This window comes from Pogona vitticeps, chromosome 5, assembly GCF_051106095.1.
Source record: "Pogona vitticeps strain Pit_001003342236 chromosome 5, PviZW2.1, whole genome shotgun sequence".
Classification (NCBI taxonomy): domain Eukaryota; kingdom Metazoa; phylum Chordata; class Lepidosauria; order Squamata; family Agamidae; genus Pogona; species Pogona vitticeps.
Window position 1 is genome coordinate 68,292,070 of NC_135787.1, and position 27,596 is coordinate 68,319,665.

At 40.7% G+C, this 27,596-nt stretch overlaps 1 protein-coding gene across 3 annotated transcripts in view; it reads right to left on the reverse strand.

Moving 5' to 3' along the window:
• The window catches only part of CORIN (corin, serine peptidase), a 177,847-nt gene that overhangs the window by 15,125 nt on the left and 135,126 nt on the right, over positions 1 to 27,596 (reverse strand). For all 3 annotated transcript variants that reach the window (XR_013545826.1, XM_073001292.2, XM_073001291.2), the window contains exons 14-18: positions 22,149 to 22,262; positions 19,512 to 19,622; positions 17,710 to 17,839; positions 1,844 to 1,966; positions 538 to 587 (exon numbers count right to left, since the gene is read on the reverse strand). Coding sequence is in view for 2 of the 3 variants with exons in the window: in XM_073001292.2 (XP_072857393.2) it covers positions 538 to 587; positions 1,844 to 1,966; positions 17,710 to 17,839; positions 19,512 to 19,622; positions 22,149 to 22,262 (528 nt within the window). In the remaining variant the exon portion in view is untranslated. The remainder of the gene's footprint in view (positions 1 to 537; positions 588 to 1,843; positions 1,967 to 17,709; positions 17,840 to 19,511; positions 19,623 to 22,148; positions 22,263 to 27,596) is intronic.

Here is a 27,596-nt window from a genome sequence, read left to right on the forward strand (position 1 = left end):
ACCATAGGTCTGTTTAGCCCAGTAACTCCAGGATTTCAGATTCTTCTGAATTCTTCACCAGATCTTCCCAGAGACCCTTTATATTTCCTAGTGGTCTCCCACTCTTGCTTAGCTTCTGAAATAAGATGAAATCAGGTTGGCATGATGAACTAATGCTACCCTGTACACTTCCAGTCTCATAATTTCAGAAGGTAATGCAACAAATCATTCCTCAAAAAATTCATTTCAGGACAGCCCTATTATATGATTACTACTAGCACTGTACTTCTAATCTGGTTCACAGCAATAAGACCCTCAGCAACAGTTGTAAGAAAGCAACAACAGAAGGCTACTTTAAACCCTGCTTGTTGATGTCTTGTAGACACTGTTTTGTACTATAGGAAGTAGGTGGATATTTGATATCTACCACACTGCCCCTTATGTTCTCATAAAGATTGTTAAATGAGCATATACATTTTTATAAAAGGGGCCTGTTTGGTGCCTTGAAGGTATCTACCTCATTTCACCCTTCATAGTTGGATGCATTATGTATCTTACCTTCCTTGGTACACAGAAGAGAAACCATACTTCTGCTTCTGCATGGCAACCTAGGTGCAGAAATAATAACTTTTTGATGAACAATTTCATTAGCATTCGTGTTGCTCCTACTTAATATTTAACCAGATGTATAATTTATCATCATTTAGTCTTTCATGAACCACCAGTTGTTCTCCTATATTAATAAACAATGCATTGGAAAACCAGCTGACTCTTAGTTTCTAAAACAATGGCTGAAATTCTGTTGTGCAGTTCCATGTGCATAGTGAGAGTGATGTCACCAGCGGTGACCAATCACCATGGATCAAAGGCTTACTTTGGCAATTTTGGGGTACACGTAACTTCACTGCACTGCATACAAGCCATGTGCACCCCAAAAATTTGCCAAAGGAAGCTTTAATCAGCAGCAATTTGCTGCTGCTGAAGTTATTCCCACCATGCACACACAGCTGCACAACAGAATGTCATAGTGTAGTTCAGCTATGTCCATAAATAATGTAGGTTTTGCCTAATAAACATGCCTTTCAGTCCAAACATGAGGCACAATAACTATTGTTGTACAAGGGATATTGGAACCTGTTATAAATTATTATTTCTTTATTTGTCTTTATACCGCCCATCTAGATGAATCTACTCTGGGCGGTTTACAGTCCAAAAAGGCAATAAAATTAAAATCATCAATAAAAAGACTAAAACAAGCCAACGTAGTGCAGATTTGTAGGATTTTTTTCTATTTATAATAATTATATAAAGTGCTTCTAGAAAAAATAAATATAAATGTGACTACTTCCACAAAGAGAATGTGACTGTATGCAAAAATTCAAAATTCCATATGCAATAGCCCAGCTACTCAGAGAGAGAGAGAAAAAATTGCCACATATTTATTTCCAAAAAAACCATTTCCGTCCTTCAAATGGATGTCCTACGATGACATTCTTTTGACATCTGTGTGTGTGTGTTCTATACTCACACCCTAATCTATACTTGTATAACTTGCACAACCTGACACATGAGTTGTAATATAACACAATGGGTTGTAACATAATACAACACAAATAGAAATGCACACCAAGATTCATGCCTGATCACATAAACATACCAAACGGTGTGTATTCACCTCATGCCTGAATACCTACTGAATGTGGATAAAGATGCACATTGAAATCTAGTCTCCACTGCAATTCTTCAACTAGGAGGGGGATCTCTGTGCAAAAGCTGCTTTCACCTGCAAATCTCCCACAATACATGCAAGGTACAAGTTAGTCACTACACACAGTGCAGTAGTAGAAGGCCACCTGTATCTTACCCAGTCACTAAATGTGCATGTAATGTGGACATGTTTTTGCTCTCCCAGTCTGAGGGTAGATTCAACCATTTCTCTTGATGTGGCTCCTCATACTCAGGAATAGTTTGGGTCACAGGTGGGCCTCTGAAAGAAACAAACAAAAAAGGGCGCAACATGGCTTACTACATTTGTTTATATCAAAACCTGAAACTTCTTAGCAAGAAGATGCTTCAGTATCCCCAAGATGCAGGGAAAACACCTGTAAATCTTTCCTCTTTCAGAAGGTCCTTGCAAGAAGCACATTTAAAAGCTAAGATGTGCAGGATGACATTCTCCTTGCTTTGAAATATGGACCAGGCTGGATTTTGCCTCTTTGACTCACAATGAACTGCCACTTTGCCATTCACTTTGACTCCATTTAGATCTGAAGAAATAAACAATCCAGTCTTGTGGTTTATTTACCTGAGCAATTCTTAGCAAACCCCCCATCCAGCTGTATCCAGACAGTTTACAGTGCCTCATTCACTTTACTTTTACAATCTTGTTTTAGTCAGCAAAGTTATTTTTACATTCTTAAGGAAAACCACAGTCAAATCCAGATTAGTTGTGCTATAACTATTATGACATTAATGCCTTTCTGGTGATTATCCCAAAGATGTATGTGTGAAAGTACACATATGTATTCTTAAATTTGTAAATAAAAGATGAAATAAAACCACAAATATACATAATAATCCAAACCAATATCATATGAATTTATCTTTTAGTTGGATATGTGAAATCAAAACCAGAATGGACTGTGATCAGGTTTTTTTTATAAAGCACACAGAGTTGTTTCATTTATTTTCTTAGCTTACACCAGACTACCTCTGCAGTAAGATTAAATATGCTCCATAAAAAAACAGAGGCATAGTTTTTCGAGTGGTCCTCTGTGAACCACACAAATGGGTTTTACTGTGCCTGCGCAGGACTCCTCAGAATATTCTAGAGCTTAAAAACACGTAATTAGTAGGACGCCCTGTGGCGCGCATGCTCCGCCCCCCAAAATACCTCAGTTCCGGAATGTCCACCACTTCAAGGCTCTGACTCCAACAAGCTCCAGACACCAAGTGACAGACAGCAGAGAGGATGGGCAGGATGTGTGGATACACAAAGGACCACTCAAAGAACTATGATTATAAGCAAGTAACCTCTTTTTCTTCTTCGTGGCCTCTGTGAATGCACACAAATGTGTTACACAAATGAATTACGTTATTATTGGCTGTCACGTGCCCAGGGAATACAGCAGGCGAAAATCCAATAAGTCAGTCCAAAGTCTTCAGAAGTCTGGGAGATACAAAACAGATGCCAAATTGTCAAAGCCAAAACACAAACTGTAGTCAGAAGTCAGAGTCCAAGAGCCAATAATCAAATAAGCAAGGTTCAAGATAGCAGGGACGTGGACGCAAGCCACAGAATGGACTTGTTGCTTCCACAGATTTCCAAGCCTTCTAGGTACAAATTATATAGGAGCAGCAACCATCAGACTCCTAGAAGGCTTCCATCCTGTTAAAACCCAGGACTGGTTGACCTGATGTTCCTGTGGAAAGCATTCATACGAGCTTCGTATCTTCGTGTCATGATTCTTTACCGAAGCTTATCCCTCACTCTGGCTACTGGGGAGGAGAATCTGGTGGTGATTCAGCTGTCTGTGCTTCTAAATGCTCAGTATTTTCCTCAGCTGAAATTAACCCCTCAGATGCCAGATCTTCAGCTGAACTCATGACATTGGCACACATTGTGCAATTTGTATGGGCCTGAGGAGGCCGTAAAAGAGGACAGGAAGGGATAGGGGACAAAAAGAAGAGATAACTCACAGGAAAATGTCCATAAATAAAAAACCTGATTAAGTCTGTGATCCAATAATTGAAAATGTTCGGCAATCCGAAAGATCAGAAAAACTGCAAGATCACAAAATCGCTCTAGGAGTCACTACAGGAGTCCGATTTCAGCAGCGGCTAAATGGAACTGAGGTATTTCAGGTCGGCGGAGCATGCGCACCATGGGGCAATGTCCTACTAATTACATCTTTTTAAGCTGTAGAATATTTAAAGGAGTCCTGTGCAGGCACATTAAAACCCATTTGTGTGCATTCGCAGAGGCCACGAAGAAGAAACATTAGATATAAAAGTGAGGGAGAATATAGATATGTTTAGAATCCCTGTGAGGGAGGTAAAAGTAAGTGGGAGGGACTAGATCAAAGTCATGCAGTCTTGGCTGTATGGAAATTTGATCCTAGGTCTATCCCAGTCTTAGTTGTACTCTAACACATTAGCCATTATATCATATAGTTTGTGCCAAATATTTATAAGAAGTTGAGACATTAAAGAGTTTTGTTTAGGAAGCATAAATCAAATATACAAGATAAATCAAGTTATGCTCTTGGTCAGTGATGTAGCTTATAGATAGGACTGACCCACTGGCTATGTAAAATACTCAGCTCAAATTCATAACTGAAGATTTCATAAGACAAGAATAAATAAATTAATTAAGATAAGTGGGAGACTAAAGTGGCATATACATTGCACATTACCCTAAGTATATCAACGCTAAGTAGATCTATTAAGGAACAGTAACTCTGCTTGGAAATGCAAGCTCTTTTCTCAATGTTCAAAGTCAGGTACAATTGTAGAAAAAATTTGTAGACAAAAATCAAAGTGTGGTAAAATTGTAGTCACCGACTCTAGATACAGAAACCCTTTTATTTGAAGGGAACACTGACAGTGGGATAAGGATTAACCATTCAGATAAACGTAACTCTCCTTGCTTTAGGGGAAGGGCAGAATTTGAAATGTGCCTTGTGGTGCAGTGGTTTAATTGTAATATTACAGTCAAAACCCTGCTCATGGTCAGTGTTTGATCCCAGTGAATTCTGCGTCATAGCTGACTCAGCCTTCCATTCTTTTGAGGTCAGTAAAATGAATGACCAGCTCACTGGGGGGGCAATGTGTAGCCTGTATAATTAAATTGCAGACCACCTAGAGCAGTGGTCAGGGAACAGGAGCAAATTACCCCAAATGGGGTAAAATGAAAATCCTAGGAGTAATGAGGACGCGACCCTACCCCCCTTCCCTCCTCCTCCTCTTCCTTCTCTTCTGCCTGGCTGCCCGATCGTCTCCTTCCCACCCCCTTCTCTGACTCGGCTGCAACCGAGCCATGGTGGATGGCAGCCGGTGACAGGCCCTGGCCAGTGGCATATGGCAGCTGAGGTGGCGGTGGCGGGGCCAACCATGGCGGAGGGCAACGCTGGGGTGACTAGCCAGGAGGAGCCTCTCCTTCCAGGGCCTGGAGGGGTGGATTGCGGCAGAGGGGGGCGGGCACAGCCATGACAGTGACCGGGGCAGGCTCAGCCTCCTGGCACCGGGATGCCGTCCCCTTTCCCGGAGGAGCCCGTTGGCCAGCAGCAGCGCTTGCCTGGCTGCGCGGCTTCCTTCAGCGGCGCCTCCACCCCGGCTGGCTGGGCCAGGCAAAGCCTCTTGCTCTCTGTGCGGCAGCTGTCGTGGCACTTCAATGGCGAGGCCCACGGGAGCCCTGATGCCGAGGTCTGATGCGACCACCCCGGTGAGCAGCTGCAGGAACCAGTGCTGGAGTGGCAGATAGGGTTGGGCACCCCCAGCGGGCGAGCCACCTGCTGCTCTTCGACGGCCACCCAGGAGCCGCCTGCTGTCAGAGAAAGGGAGACGCCCCCACGGGGCCAAGGACTGAGTGCAGCCCCGCCAGGCAGAGGAGACGGCCCAGACGGGGGCGATGAGGCTTCAGCGGCGGCGCTCGACTGGCTGTGGGTGACTGAGATCCTCCCTTTAAATCAAGGGGGTAATGTTGGCATATATAAATTTTTTAGGGGGTAAAAAGTAAAAAAGTTCCCTGACCCCTGACCTAGAGAGTACTTTAAGCACTATGGGGTGGTATATAAGCAGCTCACTTTGTTTCTGCTTTTTATACAAGTCATGTCAGTCATTATATAGACATGACATGCATCCCTAAAAGTTTAAAATTTATAAACCACCCTTTAGATAGAGGGGTATATATATGTGCAATATTTTAAAATAACAGATACAATATAAAAGTGATACAATTATCAAATAAATAGCATGCAAATTATTTTTTAAAAACTTACAAAAATCAAATAAGCAATGTAAAACACCAGACATACACAATATTTGCATTTGAAAATTATGGGCAAAAAGTAACAAGGCATTTTAATCTAGTGTTTAAGAGAGAACAAGGTCAATGTCAATCCTCCTCCTCAGAATGATATTCCAAATTTGGGATACCATGCAGAGTGATCAGTGAGTGATCACCACCTACCACCAACCCACAGAGTATGACAAGGAACATGAATTAGAATGGTTGAGCTTTACCCTGTTCCTTGTAGATGGAATCTACTTGGAACTCACTTCATGTATCAGGGCTGACACATGAATTAAGGAAAATGTTACAGTGGAGATCCTAGTAACTGACTCTAGATACAGAAACTCTCAAAGAGGAGGTGTTGGCACATGGAGTATTTGCTAAATATAAAATACTTTTAAGCATTGCATTCCCCATCTATAGTGTCAGCATATAACTATTTTCTTGTGGCCTTCACATAAGGGTAAGTAATTTCTAGCACAACTCTTAAACAAGCAATTGAAATATATCCTATTTCTATATATGCTGCAGGGAGGGCATTTTTCAAAGCTGGAAAAGACAATATTTTATTATATTACTACTCAGAAAGTCCAGGAGAAGGAATGACAGTGGGAAATTGAAACTGCAAGCATTCTCTCTAGTGGCCCAAAGTATAGCTCATCTTACTTTACATCTGCCTAAAGCATTACTTTTTTTTACAGTAACATAAATTACCGCATTCAGCGTTTGTCTCTCAATGAACTTCCTGCCCATTCTTTCCTTATCCATTATATGTATTTCAATCTAATTCTCATTGCCTTTATAATAAGATATCATCAGGAGCATTCATAAAGTGCAGGTTTCATTTATCCTAAACATGAGAGAACTATTCAGATAAAAGAGTGTCTCAGATTGTATCAGTGGTCTCAAAAGAAAAAGTCTCAGAAGTAAATAATCTGATTTGGCAAATCCAGTCCTTTCTTCTTTGGTTAATGAAAACTTTTCTTCTACAGTCAAAGATTTCCGTTATAAGGCTATTCATGCAAACACTGCTAGTCAAAGGCTATTAAAGGGTGTTGCTGGTTCAGCAGGTACTAAAATTTCTCTGGACTATTCAGTCCTCTTCTGCACTCCTCTAATTCAATTACTTTTGACCTGCAAGGTAATCATAGCCTCACTAGATGGGATTCTGATTCTGCATCTAGAAGCAGTTCACCCTTAAGAGCAAAAGACTGGCCGAAATCCTGTTCCTTAGCATGGTACAGTATATTACAGAAGAGTAGGCCATTGAAGCAATGGGGATTTAGTGAGTCTACTCCCCTGTAAGTCTGTAATTGGGTTCATTGACAAATTTGGACAATTCCTCATCTTGTAAATGAAATGACAATAGTGGTGTATCATTAAACATATTTTTATTAACTCTATCAACTTGTTGTTTTCTTATATAATCACTATTAACATCAAACGATAACTTTTCAAGAGAACAATCCCATAACAAAGGTAATGACTTATTTGAGGCTTCTTCTTCTAAGAGTGATAGACTTTTGAAAACTTTTCTTGGTCGCTGCGGTTCCTCAGATTGCCTCTGCGGACTGCACATATGGTCCAGCAACATGGGTGTCAGGGGCGCCTTCCCTTGGTTTCTCGTTCAGCTGAAGAGGTTTGGGATGGTTCACAAACCTCACAGGACCGGTTCCCTTGGGAAGACTAATACCGTCCATTCTTCAGGAGAAAGTCCTTCTATTATTGGTTTTATCTCTACGTTCTTGTCGGTTTCCTCTTTTGCCCTGGCTGCTTCTCCGTTTCTAGACTCTTTTCTTATATCTCCCTTCGGTATTTTAAATACTTTAACATCATCGGGTTCATTCTCCTCCCAATTTTCCTCAGATACTGTCACTCTCTCAGTTTCCCCTGACCGTCAGTTTTCTTCCGTTGTCAAGAAACGTTCACCTCCTGTCGAACCCTTCCTCGTCACTCCTCCCTCTTTTCTCTCGTTCCTACCTCTTTCAACCCTTCTTTGATCTCGTGCACAGGTGCCTCCTGTTCCTTATCTATCCCTTCCATTTCCTTTATCCCTTTTTCTGTTTCTTGTGTCTTTATTTCTTTTTCCTCTGTCCCTTCATCTGTATTCTCCTTTCCACGCGTTTCTCCTTCCCCTTTAGACTGTCGAGGGGTCGGCACACTCTCTATTTGTTGCATCTCCTGTTCACAAAGTCCCATAGATTCAAATGGGCATACTCTAACAGCAATTTATCATGCCAAAGTAAGTCATAATTAGAGTAGGACTATTTGAATCAACACATTGATTCAGATATACAGATTCTGGCCATTGTGCAGCAACCAGCCTTGAAACATTCCAGAGCTTTAGTAAAGCTTTATTCTCCCCCATTCTTATCACACATGCACATGCATTCCCTAACAGTTTTTTCTCTGTTCTCCTTCATCTGCCACCTCAATAATGTGAAGCAGGCATGGCAGACTGGTAAAAGTGGATAAGTGAGTTCACATATGACGACTCAAAGAACTACAGTTACAAGTAAGCAACATGTTCTTCTTCACAGTCTTTGTGAATCACACATACAGATGACTAGTTTACTTACTCATCCATTGATGGGATTTCGTTCTAGCACAGAAGAAGCACAACACATCCAAAACAAAAATTCTACAGTGTTTTTTGAATGTCAATGTTTGTGAACAGCCAAGTGTGCATCTTGTAACTATATTCCTCTACAAAAAGCAGTAAATTACTTTAAACTGTCTCTGGTAGCGGGTGTCTGGCCACTTCATAGGCTGATTTGTCCTTACAGAACTGCAGAAAAGGGACACCATGTCATATGACACAGATTTCACTGACTTTCTTGGCTGATTAGCAGCCACCACAAAAATAGTCTTACATGGATCTCATTACCGTAAGCTCAAAAGAGGGCTTCATTAATTGTGAGAGAAACAATGATACGGACCAAGGTAAAAGTGGAACTTCAGTATCTGTGTATGTCTTAGCAAGATCCTTTAAAGATCTCTTGATAGTAGAATTTGAGAAAAGTACCAGATGAATGCCATTGGGGCTGGTGTTACACTAGAGCCATAAGATATACTCATAACGATGACTGAGAGACCATTTTGTTTCAGATGTAGTAGAAAATGCATAGCTTTTTCAGGTGTTGTGGGAACATAGGGCGCATTGATAGATTTATAAATTTGTCCCATTTATACATATAAGAACACTTTGTAGTGTGCTTTCTAGATGTGAACAGTATTGCTAATAAATGGTGATTTACTCTTCATGCTGTCAGTTTGATTCTGACTGTGTCTGAATGATGGGCTAATCCTTTCTGGCATGTGGGAAGATCCAGTAACCTTACTGTTCCCTTGGTATCAACAGTAAAGTAGTAAATCATGGTGGATAGGGCTATTGTGAAGCTATTAGAATTGCATTGGTGTTGTCTGATCTTTAGTGCTGTTCAATATCAAGTGATAAGTATCAAGAAAGAATGTGTGAACTAGCACTAAGGTATACAAACATGCTATTTCTAAAAGTAGTTATTATGAACTGCAGAGTAGGCTGTTGTTTTATATACTTAAATCATTCCTTGAGGAAACATAAGGAAAAGTATTTTAGATGAATAGATAGCAGTTTCTCCCATAAGCTTTATTTTTCAAAATTCACAGTTAAAGGCTTAATCCACATCAACAGTTAGTATTTTTTCCAAGCTCCTGTGAGAAATATATTTCGGCAAAACAGGAGGAAAGGAAATAGAGAATAATGAATAAAGTCTTAAATGCCTCAATGTTTGTCAAGAGACAACTTGATGTTCTACATCCTTTCAAAGTCTGTTTCTCTGTCTTTGTTAGATTCTGTTTTGAGCGATTTAGCATAAGTACTGGCCTTTGACCATGCAAACTGCAAATGTAGGAAGAAAAGTAGTCTTTGGTAAGACTCATTTCTCAGGGTGACCAGATGGAAATAATCTCAGTGGACCTGGTAAAATGAACTAGATTCAGTTCCTCCTGTTGGACATTATTGGCTTCATGACTTATTTATCATATGTTTCTTTGGAATGTTAGAATTATTAGAATCATTTGTTCATTAGCCATATAATATTTACCACACGTAGATAGTTAACTGTCCCTTGCATTCTGCTTGCATGGTACAGTTCTCCTGGTCATCATACAGATAATGTTGACGTTCAGGAGTGGGAGCAAAAAACTGAAAATGTTGTCCTCCATCCCAACTCATAACAGGCTGAATCCAACTTTCAAAGTTTTGGCCCAGCTCAAAATGAGTTCACAGTCCTCACCATGCCTTTTCTATTTCTTTTCCCGAAACCTGGTGATCACAGATGATCACAGCAGTCCTGATGCGTCTGTGTCTGGTTTTCCCCTTGTTGTGGTAGAATTATAAATCCTAGGATCAAAGTGTCAGGACATTTGATTAGCAGAGATAACAATGCTATCTGATACGCATCTCAAGTAGTCCTATCTCAACCAATATCATTGAAATCTTCAAAGCATCTAATAAGTTGATTTTTCCTTGCAACTACACACTGTCACAAGGTATTCCTTGTGAAATCTAAAATACATTGAATCATCAGATCTTCCCATTCAGGAATTAACTATCACATAAGGAGAAGAAAACGGTTAATTCCACTGTTGAGGAGGTAGTGAGATTGAGATGGGGCAACTACTAGGCAACAGCAGTAGTGAAAGATGGTTGTGGTGAAGAATATTTCATAGATAGCAACAGTGACACTCAAGCTAATTTGTCAGTATTGCACAGAATGTTAAATGTTATAATGAGACGATGTTAAATGGCTTCTGAATTTGCCATACACCCCCCCCCCCAAATACATACAACCCAAAATAAAACAAGCAATAGTGCTGGAAGGTGAGACCTCCAGGTCAGAAGCCATTCAATTAGATACCAGAGAAGAGCTAAAGTATAGATAGTGTTGTTCTTTACAAAGTAACTGTTCTAAATCCTAAAGGCTGGTGTGCATAGATGCAAAAGGAAGATCCAGAACTGCATGACACATGCATTGTTAGAAGTGTGAATCAAGATAAGCTTGGAGTTATAAAACAAGAAATGGGATACATAAACATCACACTACAGTACTTGGTGTGACCAAAGTAAAGTCATGTGGAATAGAATAGCTTCTATCAGATAATTACGATCTGTTACAAAGCACTCTGAAAATGGCCATCTTTGAAGAAACAGAGTAGTTTTTATAATGGCAAGTGATTTACTACAATCAGGGGATTACATCTAAAGTTTAACAGATAAATATCAACCAGATTTAATGGAACACCTATAAACATAATTATCATTCAAGTCTGCCTTCATGCCACACCTCATCTCACTGAATCATTTTCAGGGGGGAGTTCTCATGTAGCCAGAGAAGAAAGAGATTGCTCCAGCTGTCAGCATACTTCCAAAAGTTTTGGGAAAGAGGACGGCTTATAGGGAAGCCTATAAGGATGAAGGATGAAGAAAGCGTAGTAGATGCAAGGCCCCTATTTCTAAGGAAAAAGCATAAGTTGAAGCCATTAGAGCAGAAGCATTTCAAGGCTCCCTAACTGCTAATTAGAAACAGCTGGAAAACAGGAAGAGGTTAGCTATTATAATCTCTGTGTCTGTGTGTGTTGACAGCTAAGCCTTTGTGGAAGACAACATGGGAGTTCAATTTTTGCCTGCTACCAATTCTGCATGTAAAGGAAGACTCATGAGACTTGTAATGATCTGAAATGTCGAACCACCATGTTTTGTTTCTTCCCTCTTGTGGCCACTAATTTATTGGACTAGACTAACTGACACAAGATTGTGCTGAACTCTCACACTTGGAAAAGGACTAGCTTAGATTTTTCAGTTCTGCTACTTGTTGCCTGTAATCTCTTCACCTCCAATTACAGATTCTAGAGAAGAAGAAATTGAAAGCTGTTATTTTTCAATAGGCAAGTCCACTTTGTCAGACATAAGAGAAAGAGATATAACATGGCAAATATTTCTACGTGGCATCAAAATATAAATATCAAAATACAGAGATTGTGTTTGGTTGGTAAAAAAAATCAATGAGTGTTTATCATTGTGTTGACAGTAGTTTTGATATGCAGGTATTTCATTGATGCTTGTGCTATAAGGCAGAGGTCCCCAACCCCCAGGCCACAGACCGGTCCCAGTCCGTGGCCTTGGAACGACCAGGCAGCCGAGACAGATTTTTGAGTGCTGAAGGAATGCACACATATGTATGCATGCATGCATGCACGTGCGCCCTCCCACCCACCCTCATGAACGCACACACATCCTCCTGACCTGCCTGCCCACCTCCTGCATGCACGCACGCACCCCGCCTCCCACATGCATGCACGCACAAATCCCACCCCCACATGCCTACACGCCCCTGCACGTACAGACACCTGCCACACACCCCAGTCCTTGGGAGAATGGTCTTCAACTAAACTGGTCCCTGCTGTCAAAATGTTGGGACCCATTGCTATAAGGGATGTGAGAAACTCTGTCATAAAATAACAATGGTAGAGTAATATGATTGTCAGACTGGCTTCTTACAGTTGCTAATAAGTCCTTTGAAATTCCTTCAGGAAGAAGCATGAGTTTTGTTTTATTCTTTGATGGCACGTTTGCTAAAGGTAGGGAAGGTACATGCATTTATGTATTTCAGACAATGGCTGTTTTCCCATAGTTCATCGAGGGACCTGGCATGCAAAAATACATTGGCTACATATTTATGTAATTGCTAGATTCTAATGTATATGGTTATATTTCAAAGTTGGAATGAGGAGGATCTCCTCAAATATATGTTGGCTATTGCAATGAACCAAATAATTTCAAAAATAAATCAGTTTTTGCTTTGTACATTACATAAAGCCTTTGACTATGGCTTATGAAAAGCTATGGGTGTAACACAAACGTGTTTGCCTCAACACTTCATCAGCCTGAGGCATAACCTATACTGAGGACAAGAAATTACTGCTAGGGCAGAATATTGAGAAACAGACTGGCTTCCCATAGGCAAAAGCATCAGACAAAGGTGCATTTTACCTTCTTATCTGTGCAATTTATATGCAGAACATTCTGTAAGAAAAATTGGATTAAAATCAGGTGGAGGAAAAGTGAAAATTGGTGAAAGAAACATCAATAATTTAAGATATGGCTATGCAAATACAACCACTTAAGCAGTAGTCTGGATTGTGTGGATTGGCTTTGAGGGGAGCTGTGGCATTAGCAGACTTACCTTGCAGGGTGAGGTGCTCACAGCACTCATCCTCCCGTGTTAGTCCTTCCCCAGTGCCCATTCCTGCTCCATGGTTTCCCCATATGGGATCACTCTGAGACTCCTCCATGTTGCTTCCATCAGCCCATGCCTCTCTCCCTCCCTTCCCCACTCCACTGGCAAAGACCAGGCATACCTGCCAGGGCACCGAGCCCTGCGGGGTGGGCATGCTTCTTTGAGAAAGTGCCTTGATCCTGGCCACTTTTCCTTCTCTACTTCCCCTGGTTGAATTGATGTTCACACATGCAATACTGGTAAAGAATGACCCAATACATTATTGGAACAAAATAATATAACCCTCTCAGCAAGGAAGAAATATTCCACAGTTACACCGCTGACTGGGAAAATCATTCGATAATGGCCATGCATCGTGTGATCGGAAATTTATGCAACAATCTAACTGAACTATAAAGTAAAGGTAAAGGTTCCCCTTGACATTTTAGTCAGTCGTGTTTGACTCTAGGGGGCGGTGCTCATCCCCGTTTCCAAGCTGTAGAGCCAGCGTTTGTCCGAAGACAGTTTCCGTTGTCACGTGGTCTGCGCAGCTATACACAGAATGCTGTTTACCTTCCCACCAAGGTGGTACCTATTTATCTACTCGCACTTACATGCTTCCGAACTGCTAGGTTGGCGAGGAGCTGGGACAAAGCGACGGGAGCTCACTCCGTCGCGTGGATTCAATCTTACGACTGCTGGTCTTCTGACCCTGCAGCACACAAAGACTTCTGCAGTTTAGACCGCAGCGCCACCACGTCTCTTTTAACTGAAGTATAACTAGGGAATATTTGGCTGATGTGATCAGGCCCTTAGACTCATAATCTAATATTTGAGCACCATAGGGAAAAACATGTTCACTCAGAGGTAGCATACATATTATGTAAACTTCAGTCTTTCATAACCTGACAGAGTAAATGTCTTTACTCTGCACGCACATAGTCGCCTTTCCCAATTTGAACATGAGTACATGTAATCTACACATTGAATTTTCCACAAAAGAATGTTGTCTAGCATAAAAGAGTTTTCTACAAGGAAATATGCAACAACATGCTTTATGCCATAACAAACTATGGTTAAAACAGGAACAACAACATAAGAACTCAGGAATTCAGTTTACAGAGAGAATAGCCCAAGTTTTACACACAAAGCAAAACAGATCTTTCATGTCCTCCCAGCTGCTTCAAGGAGCATACCATAACATCAAACAGATGGATGCGCCTAATATTAGAAGAAGCCTTTATTTATGTTGAACATGAATCACTTGGTCTCTTCATCAAACACAGTCAGGCCAAACCAAACCTAATAACCCAAAAGAGGAACTTGGACGGCATTTCGATTCCTGCTTCTAACAAAATTCCCATAAAATCCTAGCTTATGGATTCACCCCGAAATAACTCAATTTGAGTAATTTGGCTTACACTTCAATATGGCACTTTTCAGTAATACAGAAGAAAATGTTGAGTCCAATTTAATACCAATTGTTACTATTCTTTTTTTAATAAACATTTTATTAGTTTTTCAATCTATCTACATTGTTTTGTGTTTGTCAAACATTGTGTTACATGCTTTGCTTACAATTATTTGTTTTTTACATCTCAGTGTCTTCCCGGTTATCCCCCCAAATTCCAAACATCTTTCAAACATTCAAACCATTCATATACAAATGTTAGTATATAATATGACTACTATCATAATATTACTCTCATATTATATAATATTCTCAAGGTCTTCTAATAACATTCTTATTGAAAGTGGTTCCAGATCCATGACCCAGCTTTATATCTAGTTTAGTTTACCTAAACTAAAAAACCACCATATTACATCTTTACCCTGATTAGGGCTCCCTTATTTCAATTTAATTCTCCTTTTTAATATACAGGATATACCATTTTACAGTTCCAGATGTTAAATATATACATGTTTTCAATATTAAGGGGCCCTTCCTTGTTTTCCCCTTTTTCATCTTTCTAGGTAATTCCCTCTTTAATTTCTCTTTTCTCATTTAATATTTCTGTGTCTCTAAGCATTCTGCCATCTTTCATGTCCTCTGAAACCATTTTGTACATCTGATTTATGTCCACTAACTCTTTATGTACTTGGTATATCTTCAATAGGTCTTCCAGGCTTTTTTTTGGTTAATTTTGCTGTTTTTTCCCCTTTGTCTTCCCTTAGTACTCTCCTCTGGTCCAAGACTGACGTTTCTCTTAGATTAACTTCCTCCACCTCCTGCTTTGATTGGCATACATCATCTGAGATACTCTCATTTCCTTCTTTGTTGTTCCCTGTTGTTTGCGGACTATAGTTCTTCTGATGTTGATTGGATAGTTTTGCCTCTTGATGATAATGAGATCTCACTGTTTCTAGTATTGTTTGAAGGGTAGGTTTTATTTCATTCCAAAATTGTCCTTGTTGTGCCATTCTGTTTCAGCTGCCCAAATGCTTATAAACAGATATTCAAAGTTTCCAGAGTCATTTCAAAAAGTCCGCTTTGGCTAAATAGGTCTGAACCAAATTTGAACCCTCAAAATACCAGGGTAGGGTGCAATATTTGTATCCGCGGCCTGATGGCCTTAAAGGTCCACTTTAGGGTTAATTTTCCAGCCAGGCACAAAGAAAGTCAAAAGGAAATAACAGCAGAGTGCTCAAGGTCACCCCTCCTAGGCTCCATGCCAAAAGACTTCAGGTAGTCAAAACAGACTCCAGATTTATCACAGGAAAGTTTCTCAAGCTTCACAACGCCAAACTGTAATATTCTTGAAGTATATTTTAAAAAGTTATTTCCTTTCCATCAGCTATCCCTCTCACCAGATTTTTTTGCTGCTTTATAGTTTCTGAGATAGATAGCAATTCTTTTTTTCCATATATAGGAATTGTTTCCTCCAGGGGTACATAAGCAATTAGTTATAAAAATCTCACCCGATGGTAAACAGCGATGCCAGATGCTGATCGTTGCTTCTCTTAGCCGGCTGCCGACGACTTGCAAGCGAGCCCTTAAGCTGTTTGTTTCTGCCCGTTGGCTGATTAGGGAGTTTCCTGGATCGAACAGGGGTGGCCGCCACCCCCCCCATGATCAACAGGCTTCCCCCCCGTTCACCACCCCTCCAGGGTGGTTCAGACACCCTAAGGTGTCCCAAACAAGGTCAGAATTCAGCCTGGGGGACAGAGCTCTGTCCTCCTGCTGCTGTCTCGTCACGACGTCAAGCCAGAAGTCAATTGTTACTATTCATAGTTAGGATGAAAGTTTTCTTTTCTAGTTTCTATTACACCAACATACCACAACTATTTCAAAAAGTGTGCTTTTAACTTGCATCTCCATTAGTTAAAACAGGTTCCCCCCCAATTAACTGCAGCTTTATTTATTGATCTACTGATTCGAGTTTGCAGTCTCACTTTTAATTTCATGAAGATGCACTAGAATAAAATAAAATGAGACCTATGAAACCATTAGAACATCACACTGTAGAACTACTTATAATGTGTTAGCCATTTTGACACAATACTTTAATGGTTGAAAATTAGTAACACAAATACTCTCCCCATTATTAGATTGCAAAGTGGAAGGAAAATAGCCTATGTCTTTCTTGGTATCTTTCTCAGCTTTTCAGAGGATCTAAACTTCAAACCGTATTCACTGCTAGATAAGATACATGGAGTAAAGACGTTTCAGGCTGCCACTGTCCTTCCATTGCACAAGTCTGTCTGTTCATCCATCCATCTGTCCCAGCCAGCCAGCCCAAGTAGTGGCAAGGCCACAATTTTGGGCAGCAAACAAACTGAAAGATACTAATCCACATTGAAGTGTGATCCCTGACAGCTCCTAAATTCTCAAGAGCAATAATCATGCTACATATATTTCAGGAATATGCAAGAGTAGCATATTTTAACTCCATCAGCCTAAAAGAATCCAGGAGGCAATGATGCACCAAAATCACCCCCGTATCCTGAGAGGACATGAGGAACATTTTATTATCACATTGGGTGCCAGGAACCGGGGGGGGGGAGGTAGGAAGGGCTTGCTGTACAGCTTGAAAAAGGTATTTCATACACCCCTTTTTAAAAGACATTAAAATGGTTACTTTTTACCACATGATTGCACTATCAATACTCTATTGAATAATACCTCTGTTTATTAGGTGAACAAAAGATCCAGACACAGTACTAAATATCACAGGTTTTCTGGTATAATAGGCTAGAGTGATAGAGGAGGCAGTTGAGGAGATAACTGGTCCCGGTTCTATTGCTAGTTCGAACCAAAGCCATGTCATTGATTCAGTACATCTGTTGTGTTGTTTTACCACTCAGAAACCAATTCTGTGGGCCAAATCGTTAGTTGGGACTAGCAACGGAAAACAGGCATTTATAGATGCAGAAAATGCCACCAAGCCAAATAGTTTCACCCACAGTCATAGCCACAATTCAAAAAAAATTGTCAATGCAACAAACTACTGACCTTACCCTAAACCCATTTGTTTGCACGCCAAATGGCTTAACGTTTCTTCCCATCCATCAGCACATACATGGTAATTAGTAGCTGACCTGTGAACAGTCAGGAACATCAAGGAGCTCCTGTTTTTAGGTAGGGATACTGTGAAGACAAAAAAACAACAACTTTAAAATGATGACAAGAGACAGAGGGTGAGCTAAGAAATGGGCCTATGTGTTCTCATCAGTTGAAGATCTGCAAACCAATGTTTGAGTGCTGAAAAGCATACAGCACATTTTGGAAAAGTTACTTTTAAAACTACAACTCCTGGAATACTCCCATTAGCATGGCTACTATCACAGATCTACCTTGATACATCGTACACTGAACCCATCTGTACAGATGGCTGAACTATTCCAGGATGAATTTCTTCACTTTGAGATTAATTTAGATGGCTGTACATGAGAACAGAAAGATTAAAGGTAGATCTGCCCGTCTCCCAGATATCTGCCCTGGGTGAATAATGTCTTAAAAGGAGTCCATTAAGTAAAGTATTTTGAGCTCCTGTCTAGGCTGTGCTTGCTGGGGCATCCATTAAACATACTGCATGCCCTAGGATCTGCTCAGTTACCCTAGCTGGGACCCTTCACATATCGTTATAAAATCAAAGAAGAAGAATTCAGAAGATGTCTCCACGCCCTAACATGAATACAGTACTGAGAGCACTTAATAATGGTGCTCTCTTAATTCCTAGTAGTTGATTAAAATCAGTGAAATATTCTGGAATATGACATATTCTATATAATTCCAGCCATTACAACATTCTGGTTTAATAAAATGTCAGATTTGTGTCCATTATATTTAAGCATCACAGGGACACATTGCTCTGTTAAGTAATTGCACCTTCTGTTTCTACAATAAACTATATCCTCATGCCGATGGAATATGTAAAGAACTAGGCTTGAAGCAGAGTTGATTTTCACCCTGTCAGGCCACTTTGCGCCTTGACTCCAAAGATGCCAAGCTTACATTGTGATACTTTATGTATGCTAGGAGAAAATAATTCTTCCATTCAACATCAGCCATTTATTGTGAAAGGCGGCATTTACAATTTCCACTGCAACGTAATACTGTACAGGTACTTTATTTCTTTTTAGTAAACCACCAAATGGACTACATCTCAATATAGCAAAGGTCTTGTGCCTGGGCTGAGGACTGCAGGCCAAGTATTATCAGCTCACAACTCTCACCAGCCTTTGCCAGCTCCAATGGTGAGGGATCATGGGAGTTGAAGTCCAACAAGCTTCCCATCCCTCCATTATGTTGGCTTCAACAATGTTCAGTATGCAATAAATGTCGTTACTTGGTTATGGAGAAAGGAAATATGAAGCATGGCACCATCCATTTTGATATTACTATGGCTTGCACAAAATTTATCCTCTTGGTATTCATGGATTATGGTTTTTGTTGCTCCTGCTGCTGATATTTTTACTGTAACAGCCCTCTCTGAGAATTTGTTTCAGTAGAATAATATATTTTTAAAATCTTCTTCTAGACTCACATGTTAAGCATGGAACACATCTATATTCTCCTGTTCACTTCTTGTGTCAGTCTAAATAATAATTCATTAATCACAGTGGACTAATGTAATGATCCCCCAATTCCTCTTCTTCAGCTTTATCTTTTCATCAGTAGACATCTAGTTTATAGGAATAATGTACCTTTTCCTTTCTTTTTTTCCTTTTGAATTTCCAGAACCAACCAATTACCTCAAGCATGGTTTCCCGCCTCCCCCCCAACTCACATTTTAGAAACTTAGCTAAGTAACACTTACCACAGTTCCATTCATCTGATTTGTCAGCACAGTCAATCTGCCCATCACACCACCATTTACGAGGTACACAGTCATGGTTGGCACATGAAATCTCATCCTTTTTGCAAAGGGCTGCCACGGGAAAAAATAAATTGAGAGGAAACTGTCTCTAAGAATGAAGATACAATGCATTTGTCAAAAGAATATATATACTATATGGATTGCTGATACCATGGTTTTAGTAATGTAGTATCATGCCCAGGTCTCCAAGAGAATATATGGGCATGATACTACATTACTGACCAGAAAGTGATAACAGATTGTAACAGATTGTAACAGCTGAGCTTCATTCTTTGGAGTATTCTCATGTAATTATCAATTCTTACAATTACCAAAATTGCTTCCTTATTCACCTGATCAAAGGGAATATGTGATGCAATAAACCAATAATAAGAAAGAACAACCTCTGAATGCTAGGAACATGTTTTAAATTTGGCTAACTCCTGAACCAAATCAAATTGATTTAGGGCCTGTCCACAATGGTATTTAGGTATGATATATGGATTGCTGATAATCATGGTTTGGAAAACAAAAAAAAAATCACATCTCTGTGTTTCTACTTAAAATGATCCATCCTTCTCCTTCAAGAGTCATCTCACACTTTTTAAACCCAGGGCTAGGACATGCATTCTTTTTGGCATGATTTGGAGCCTAGCAGGTTCAGGAGACAGGCTGTTACAGCAAGAGGAATTACATTGGTCAGACCTATTCTGTTCCCTTGAAAGTAACATGATTAACACCCAAGTCAAACTGCCTGGCTTCCATATTAATCGTAGCCAGTTTGCACTGTTTTCTATATTGGTGAATTGGGTTCATACGGAATCTAGTAGACGTATAGCCTCATTGAAACCATGGAGCTTTTTAACATAGTTCTGTGATATCTGTGTAAACGTTTGATGGAGCAAACTGAATTTAGTCCACCAGTTGTATTTCACAGCCTTCCAAGTATTTGACAGCCATATTGATTTTCCAGCTATAAAAGGCAGGGAAAAAACCCAAATTTAACGAGCTATCATATATTAATTGTATTTGGTAAACTGAACTGGATTGGGGGGCTTTCAAAGCATGAGATACAATAACATATCCATGTTTTGTTATTTATAAGTAAATAGCATTGACAATAGACTGCGACCATACAATTATCTGACAATGATTCATGGAAGTGGTTGAAATCATTTGTGAATCCTGGACTGCAGAAATAGAAAGGAATTCAGTAATAAACATGAAATGTCACAATATTTGAGATGCACATTTTCCCATTATGAAGCTTCTGTATGGCTTTGTCCCATTAGGAGTGGATTTCTTGAGCTATATGGTTCAAGTACTATTCAGGCAATACAGTTCTTTGACTGCAATGATGGTTAAAATTAATGCTTGAGGGTGGATGATTCTTCTGTTGGATTTGTTATGGAAAGAGAACAAATAATTATATATTATCTTATTTACATCTTCATGGCAATGCTTCCAACATTGTGGAATCTCAATCTTTCAAAAATAAATAATGCAAACCAATTTATTATGAAAGAAAAGGATATAAATTGGTCCATAACCTTCTTTCCAAATGTGAATTTTCCCTGAAGCATCTACGCAGGATAAACTGACCCGGACTTCTTTAAATCCTAACATGAAATTCATCAGATAATCCACAAAAACGCCATTACAAATGCAAGAACCACAGCTATTTGAAGTGATATATAAAAACAAAGAGACTGGAGGCAGAAAGCAAAACCAAAATAAAATTAAAATTCAAAAGAAAAACACAGTTTAAAGAGTAGCTTTGAAACAGCATTGCGGATGACTGCAAAATAAACATCCAAAGAATGGAACAGGACTCTTCCATCTCATTTTAGCAAACTGTTCTTGAAGCAAAATAGCCCAACATTATCAGACTATTGTCTTAAGCTTGTGTTTAACAACTGGTCCATTTATTGGATCAGAAATTGGATTAAAAAACAAATTAACTGGAATATATACTCGATTTACAAACAGCTGCCTCCTACTGCTAAACACTTGCACACTTACATTTTAATAACATGTTTAACTCTTTTAATAACATGTGTTCATGTCCTTAGTTTTGTGTACCAAAATGGTCTTAGTAGACTAATCAGTTGGGCTGTATCTCCTGCAATTTGCAAATCAGAAATCCATATAATCTAATGCAGCTTGTTATAGACTTGCATCTATTTCATCAGAGACCAACCTCAAGGAACTCCATGCTAAGGACTTGAAAGCAATAGCCCTTCCTGTTTGCTATCCAGTAGGTCAAATTCAGAGGCTTAAGAAGCAGAGTGCAACAACAAGCAACAATAGTCTACATCAGAGGTCCCCAACCCCCGGTCTGCAGCCCAGTGCTGCGGTCCATGGCCTAAGCCAGACCGGGCCACAGAGACCTCCCCCCCCACACTCACCCCCACACAGCTGATTTGCACATGCACGCTCGCCCGTGTGAGCACCACGCTGTTGTTCACACATGCACACAAGCGCAGGGGGTCCCTCACCTTCCCCAGCCAGTCCACAGATTGAAAAAGGTTGGGGACCCCTGGCGTACATCACATCAAGAAAGCAAACAAAAATTTAATTCAGGTGTAAAACACTTACAGCAATTGGATTCGTCTGAATCGTCAGGGCAGTCTGAAAACCCATCACATAGCATTGTATGTTTGATACACAGTGTGCTGGACGGACATTCCCAAAGGCCTCTTTCTTTGCATCCTATGGGCAGAAAACAAAGGATATTACTGGTATTTAATTCCAACAACAGATCAACCAGTACATCCTAAAATGTGCTGCAACAAGTAAGTTTTAATCTGGCGGATGCTGCTATTTCTTTCTTACAGATATGAATCCACCCTGGCTTTTACTCTAAGCCAGTGCTTCCCAACCTGGGGTCATGACCCCCAAAGGAATCACAAAGTGTTTTCACAAGATGTTTTCACAAAGTGTTTTCACAAGGTCACAGGTTGCCTTATATGTGTTATAACTGCTGTTAAATAATTTCTCCCTTGACTTTTCAGAGTGGTGATAGATAGGGGGTTCTGATATAACATATACGAAGTACTGGATTTACAATTTAAGATAACACATGCTATTTGATTCACATGTACTTACACAAGTAATCATACCTTGTACCTGTAATTGAAATATGATTTCACTATTTCCTTACTATAATGATATTCTATATGCATTTTTGATCTGTACCTTATACACATTTTGTATATTCAACGCATTTTCGTATCCTCATTTCATCTCAAAGTAACTGTCTCTTCCCGCTTGGTGCGCACAGAAACATTCCCAAGGCCAACTCAGAATAACATTCACAGCGCAACATGTTTCAAAATACACAATGGTTCATACATTCACAAACTTGGCAGCCACTAACCCTGGGATGCATTTTGAATATTTTTCCTCACATCTACCACGGCCAATGGGGTGACCCAAACAGGACCACATAGAGTTCAGGAGGCCAATAGGGGGATGCTGTGCTTTATTGTCCTTTGTATAAATTACTTTTACCCATTAATGAGGGGGCTAGTTCCATTTTTAGGAATGACGCCCAGTCATATGTATGTTTGAATAAAATTGGCTTATACATAGACTGATTGGTGCACTATTTTTTATCTGTTATTCCCTGCCAGAGAAATAAAACCAAAAATTGAATGGTAACAGTGGAACATTAAAGTTATTGTGTATTTTTATGTATGAGAAACAGGCCCTTTGGGAGAGAAAGACGTCTCCATTTTCTGACAAGGGATGGCTTTAGTCCACCAAAAATGTCTTTTTATGCAAACATGGAGGGAGTCGCAGGTTACTTGACTATTATAAAAGGGGGTTGTGACTCAGAAAAGGTTGGGAACCACAGCTCTATGCTTTAAAAGAGGATCCTTTTGGGGGGGGATAGGATTCTGCACCTTGGAAAGTATCTGGAAAGTTCAGGCTAAAGCTCAGAGTGGATTTATTGCTTCAGTGACATCAGAACTATAAGCCTCCACTGGATTATGCTTAAGCCATATTCAAAGGGTTGTCTGAATTGGTAGAAGACTAAATCAGTGATGGGATTCAGCCGGTTCACACTGGATCTACCGAACCGGTACCTAACATACTATCAGTTCTGCAGAACCATTTGCTGGCCTGAATTCCACCACTGAATGTAGACCTTGGGAGGGGTTCCTTTGGTCCCTCCCTGAGATTCCAGAGTGCTGAGCTGTGAGAGCAGGGAGGGAAAACCCAGGCAACATGTGCGTGTGTGTTCACACGCACATGCGTGCTGGAGAAGGGGCGGGAGCGGCAGCGGCACCAGCAGCAGCAGGAGGAGGGTGCATATTCAGTGGCACTAGCTGCCCCAAAGAAAAGGAGGGAGGGGGGATACTGGGGTAGGCTAGGTGGGGTGGCAAGAGAAGGAGGCCAGCACCACTGCAGCCCTCAGCCCAGACACAAGGAGCGGCAGCCAAGGCTTCTGTAAGAGCCACCGCCTGCTATATCTCCAGGCTCGGCCTGCGTTGCTCCCTGGGGAGCAGACGCTTCCTCCTCTTCCTTCCGGGTTTTGCCGCTGCCTCCTCCTCAGGGGAACACTGCCTGCGGTGGAGGTTGGGGTGGTGCGGGTGACGGCCCTGACAAAAGTCCCGTCGTCCTCTTCACCAAGTTGCGGGTGGCTGCGGGGAGGAGAGAGTGTTGCCCGCTTCCCCCACCCCCCTTCCTTCTGCCAAACTCTCACAGATCTGGTTCTGGGTTTCCGCTGAGTTGTGTGAGTGTGGGTTCGCGTGAAAGAGGTCCGTTTGACCTTCCCCCCGAGAATAACTGTTCCCATCACCCTTGTGGGGTATCTAGTTCGGTTTAGAGTCCTGTCTTGTCCACAGTAGAGTTGGTGTCACTCTCAGCGTAGACTCAGCCCAGGGAATGGGTCTATGTGACCTTTGTTATTGTTTTGCTGGGCTCCCAGATGAGGGCTGTTTGGTTTAATGCCTGCCTGCCTGCCTCCCTCAGGCCTGTTCTGCTTCTCTCGTCTTAAGTAGCTTTCTCCCATTCTTTTCCACTCTCCCCTGCCTCTTTGCCCCCGACCCTGCTGCTAGGCCTTCATCCCTTGCCCCACCAGCCCCAAAATTTGAGTTTTATTTTAAGAGTTTGGCCCCCAAGAATTTCATTTCTTGAAAAGGGTGTTCAGTGTTTTTTGTTTCTTTGTTTCTTTCTTTGTTTTTGTTTTGCCTTTTGAAATTCTCATTTAAAAAAAAAAGTCCAAATACGGATTTGTTTTCATTTGAATGAGATGAAAGTGACTGTTTTGTCAAGATGGGGATCGTGGTTCCATGTAAGGGTTAGAGACTTAACACTTCAGGCTCTCCCGAGGTACCTGAGAACCAAAGAAAAGGTAAGGGATGACTTTGGCTGCAACACAGTAGTTGAGTCACCTGGTGCAGCGCCTATGTGCAAGGTGATTGGGTGCATCTTTTCAGTGGTGTATGTACATGTTTTGAAGGGGAACATATTGCAAGTCACTGATTGGCCTTTTTATGTAGATGAGAGACGGTAGACTGCTGTCAAAAATGACATTACAGCGTAAACTAAGAGATATGATTGGGATGTTTATAACCCACAGACTGATGTGTTCCAGATGTCTCTAGGAAATGTTGCCCAACCAGTTTTGACAAGATAAAGGGCTGGAGATTACCTTTACAGTATCTCTTTGAACAAAATTGCCGAATATTTTTGTATGGATTTTTAAAATCCCAAGGTTTGATTTACAGCCCTATTTAGCTAACCACCTACATTAATCTAAATGCACTAGTAGGGTGTGTTGTGCCAGAAAATTCAATGTTGATAGAGATATCTTCTTCACCAAGCACAGGAAATGTCAGAGTTAAGAACCACATGAAAGATAAAAGAGTGGCATTGCTTCAGTCATGTGTCACTTTCTTCAGCATCCTCAAGGACCACAGCTAAAAAAGAGTTAGAGTTGGTTAGGCCACTCCATTGTTTGGCCTCTTCATTCTGGTCCGCTGTTCATGGATAGAAAATATTCGATAAAAGCAAAGAAAATTGCAAGTGAGGATGCCAATCAAACAGCAATATGGAAATATCTTCAATAACTGTTTGTCAGGTATTTAATAATAAAAATCTTCCTTTAAAAATAATCTAGTTGTCTGTACCTCTTTTACTGTTCTTATTGCAGTATTTAATGTGTGAATTATTAAACTACTTTTCGGTATATCTTTTGGTATAGTTAAAATGGTCATTAGGACATAGAACCTGTTGTTAATTTATTTGAATCCCACCACTGGACTAAATGGATGTTGGGGCACACATACAAGCCTCGTCCACTGAGTATTCCTAATTATGCAGCAGCATCACATAGATTTGCATATTGAGCAGAAAGATCAGATGAGGGATCTCTGATCACATTGGAGTGTGACCATGACCCTTGTTTTATTAGAGTTCCCAGTCTAGAACCCTCATAAAGGCAATTCCCATTCACAAGCTCACTAACATACCGTATTTGCCGGCGTACAAGACGGCTTTTTGGCCCTGAAAAACATGCCTCCAAGTGGGGGGGAGTCGTCTTGTACGCCGGGTGCATGTCTAACAAACCCTCCCTCTCTCCCAGCGGAGTCACTTACCTGGTAGTAAGACCCAGTAGAGCCCCGCTCCTAGTCTGGGAACAGCCTGACTCTAGCGCCAAACAGCTGACTGTTGGAACAGCAGAGAGGCGGCAGCCATTTTGAGATGTGACCACATGGCTGCCGCCTCTCCAAAATGGCTGCCACCTCCGAAAAGGAGCCAAAAGGGGCTAAAGGAACTCTCCCCATGATGCAGCCAAAGCAGAATCACGCATGCGGAAGAGGGGGTAGTCTTATACAGCAAGTATATAACAAACTCTACATTCTGAGTAGGAATGTTGGGGGGCCGTCTTATACTACCAGTCGCTTTATACACCGGCAAATATGGTAGTTGGCAGAAAGTAGTTATGAACCCTCAGATCTTCACACTCAACACATTCTGACATTACGTGTGTGGCAGTGTTATGCAGCATTGTTTCCATCACCCATTTATCTTTTCACACTTTGGGTGAATGTCTCACGAGGACTGTAGTTTTCTTGTTTATATATGTTTATTATAAGCTACGTTCCTCTTTCTATCCTAAGACAAGTTTAGTAGGAATATACTTACATTTCAAAGTACATAGTCAAATTCAAATATTTTTATCCATTCACTTGAAAAATATTATTAACCATACTCACATCTAAGGATAAAACTAGGTAGACCATTGTATTAGCATAGTCCTAGACGTATTAACTCAGAAATAAGTTCCCCCTACGTTCAAAACAGCAAAGTCCCACTGTATGCAACCTAAGTTTCTGTTCTGATAACTTTGAATGCAAAAGCTTTCAAGACTGATGAGTACATTGAGCCAGAATTACTAAATACATAGGTGGGCCACAATAGGGTCTGGCGGTCTTATCATCTTGCATCATATGGCAGTGATAGGAAGATGGATGAAACTTTGTATCCCCCTGCCAAAATATTTTGGCAGGGGGATACACTTTGATCCAGGAAAGAAGTAGGATACGGTACCCAGATAAATCTGGGGAGAGTATGTGGACTCCTCCAGCAGTAAGTGGTGGTGCTTGACCAGTCTTTTGTCAGCTGTAGACCATTGTCTTTGAAGGTCAAGCTTGATGCTTAGGAAGATGAGCGGAACAGCTCTCAAAAAGTAAGTGATTCCTTCATTGGAGTAGCCCTATTGCTACTGAAAGCTTACTCAGGGCTTGCTGGATGAGTTGGCTTACTTGGGTGAGTGGCTAAAAGCCAGTAATGATGCCTGATGCCAGGACATATTTTCCTCAGATGCTGAACCATCTCAATGCGGGGCAAGAGATGGTGATGTGACAGGGATGGTGATGGTAATTTGGACAGAGGGGTCTGTTCCTTAATTTTTTTATTATTATTATTATTATTTTTTGCCCTTGTTCTTTTTTGAGTGAACATTGGAATTGCTGACTTTCTTTTTCTTTTTCTGCATTAGTGGTGTCAGTTTTGACAGCTTGGAGGTGGAAA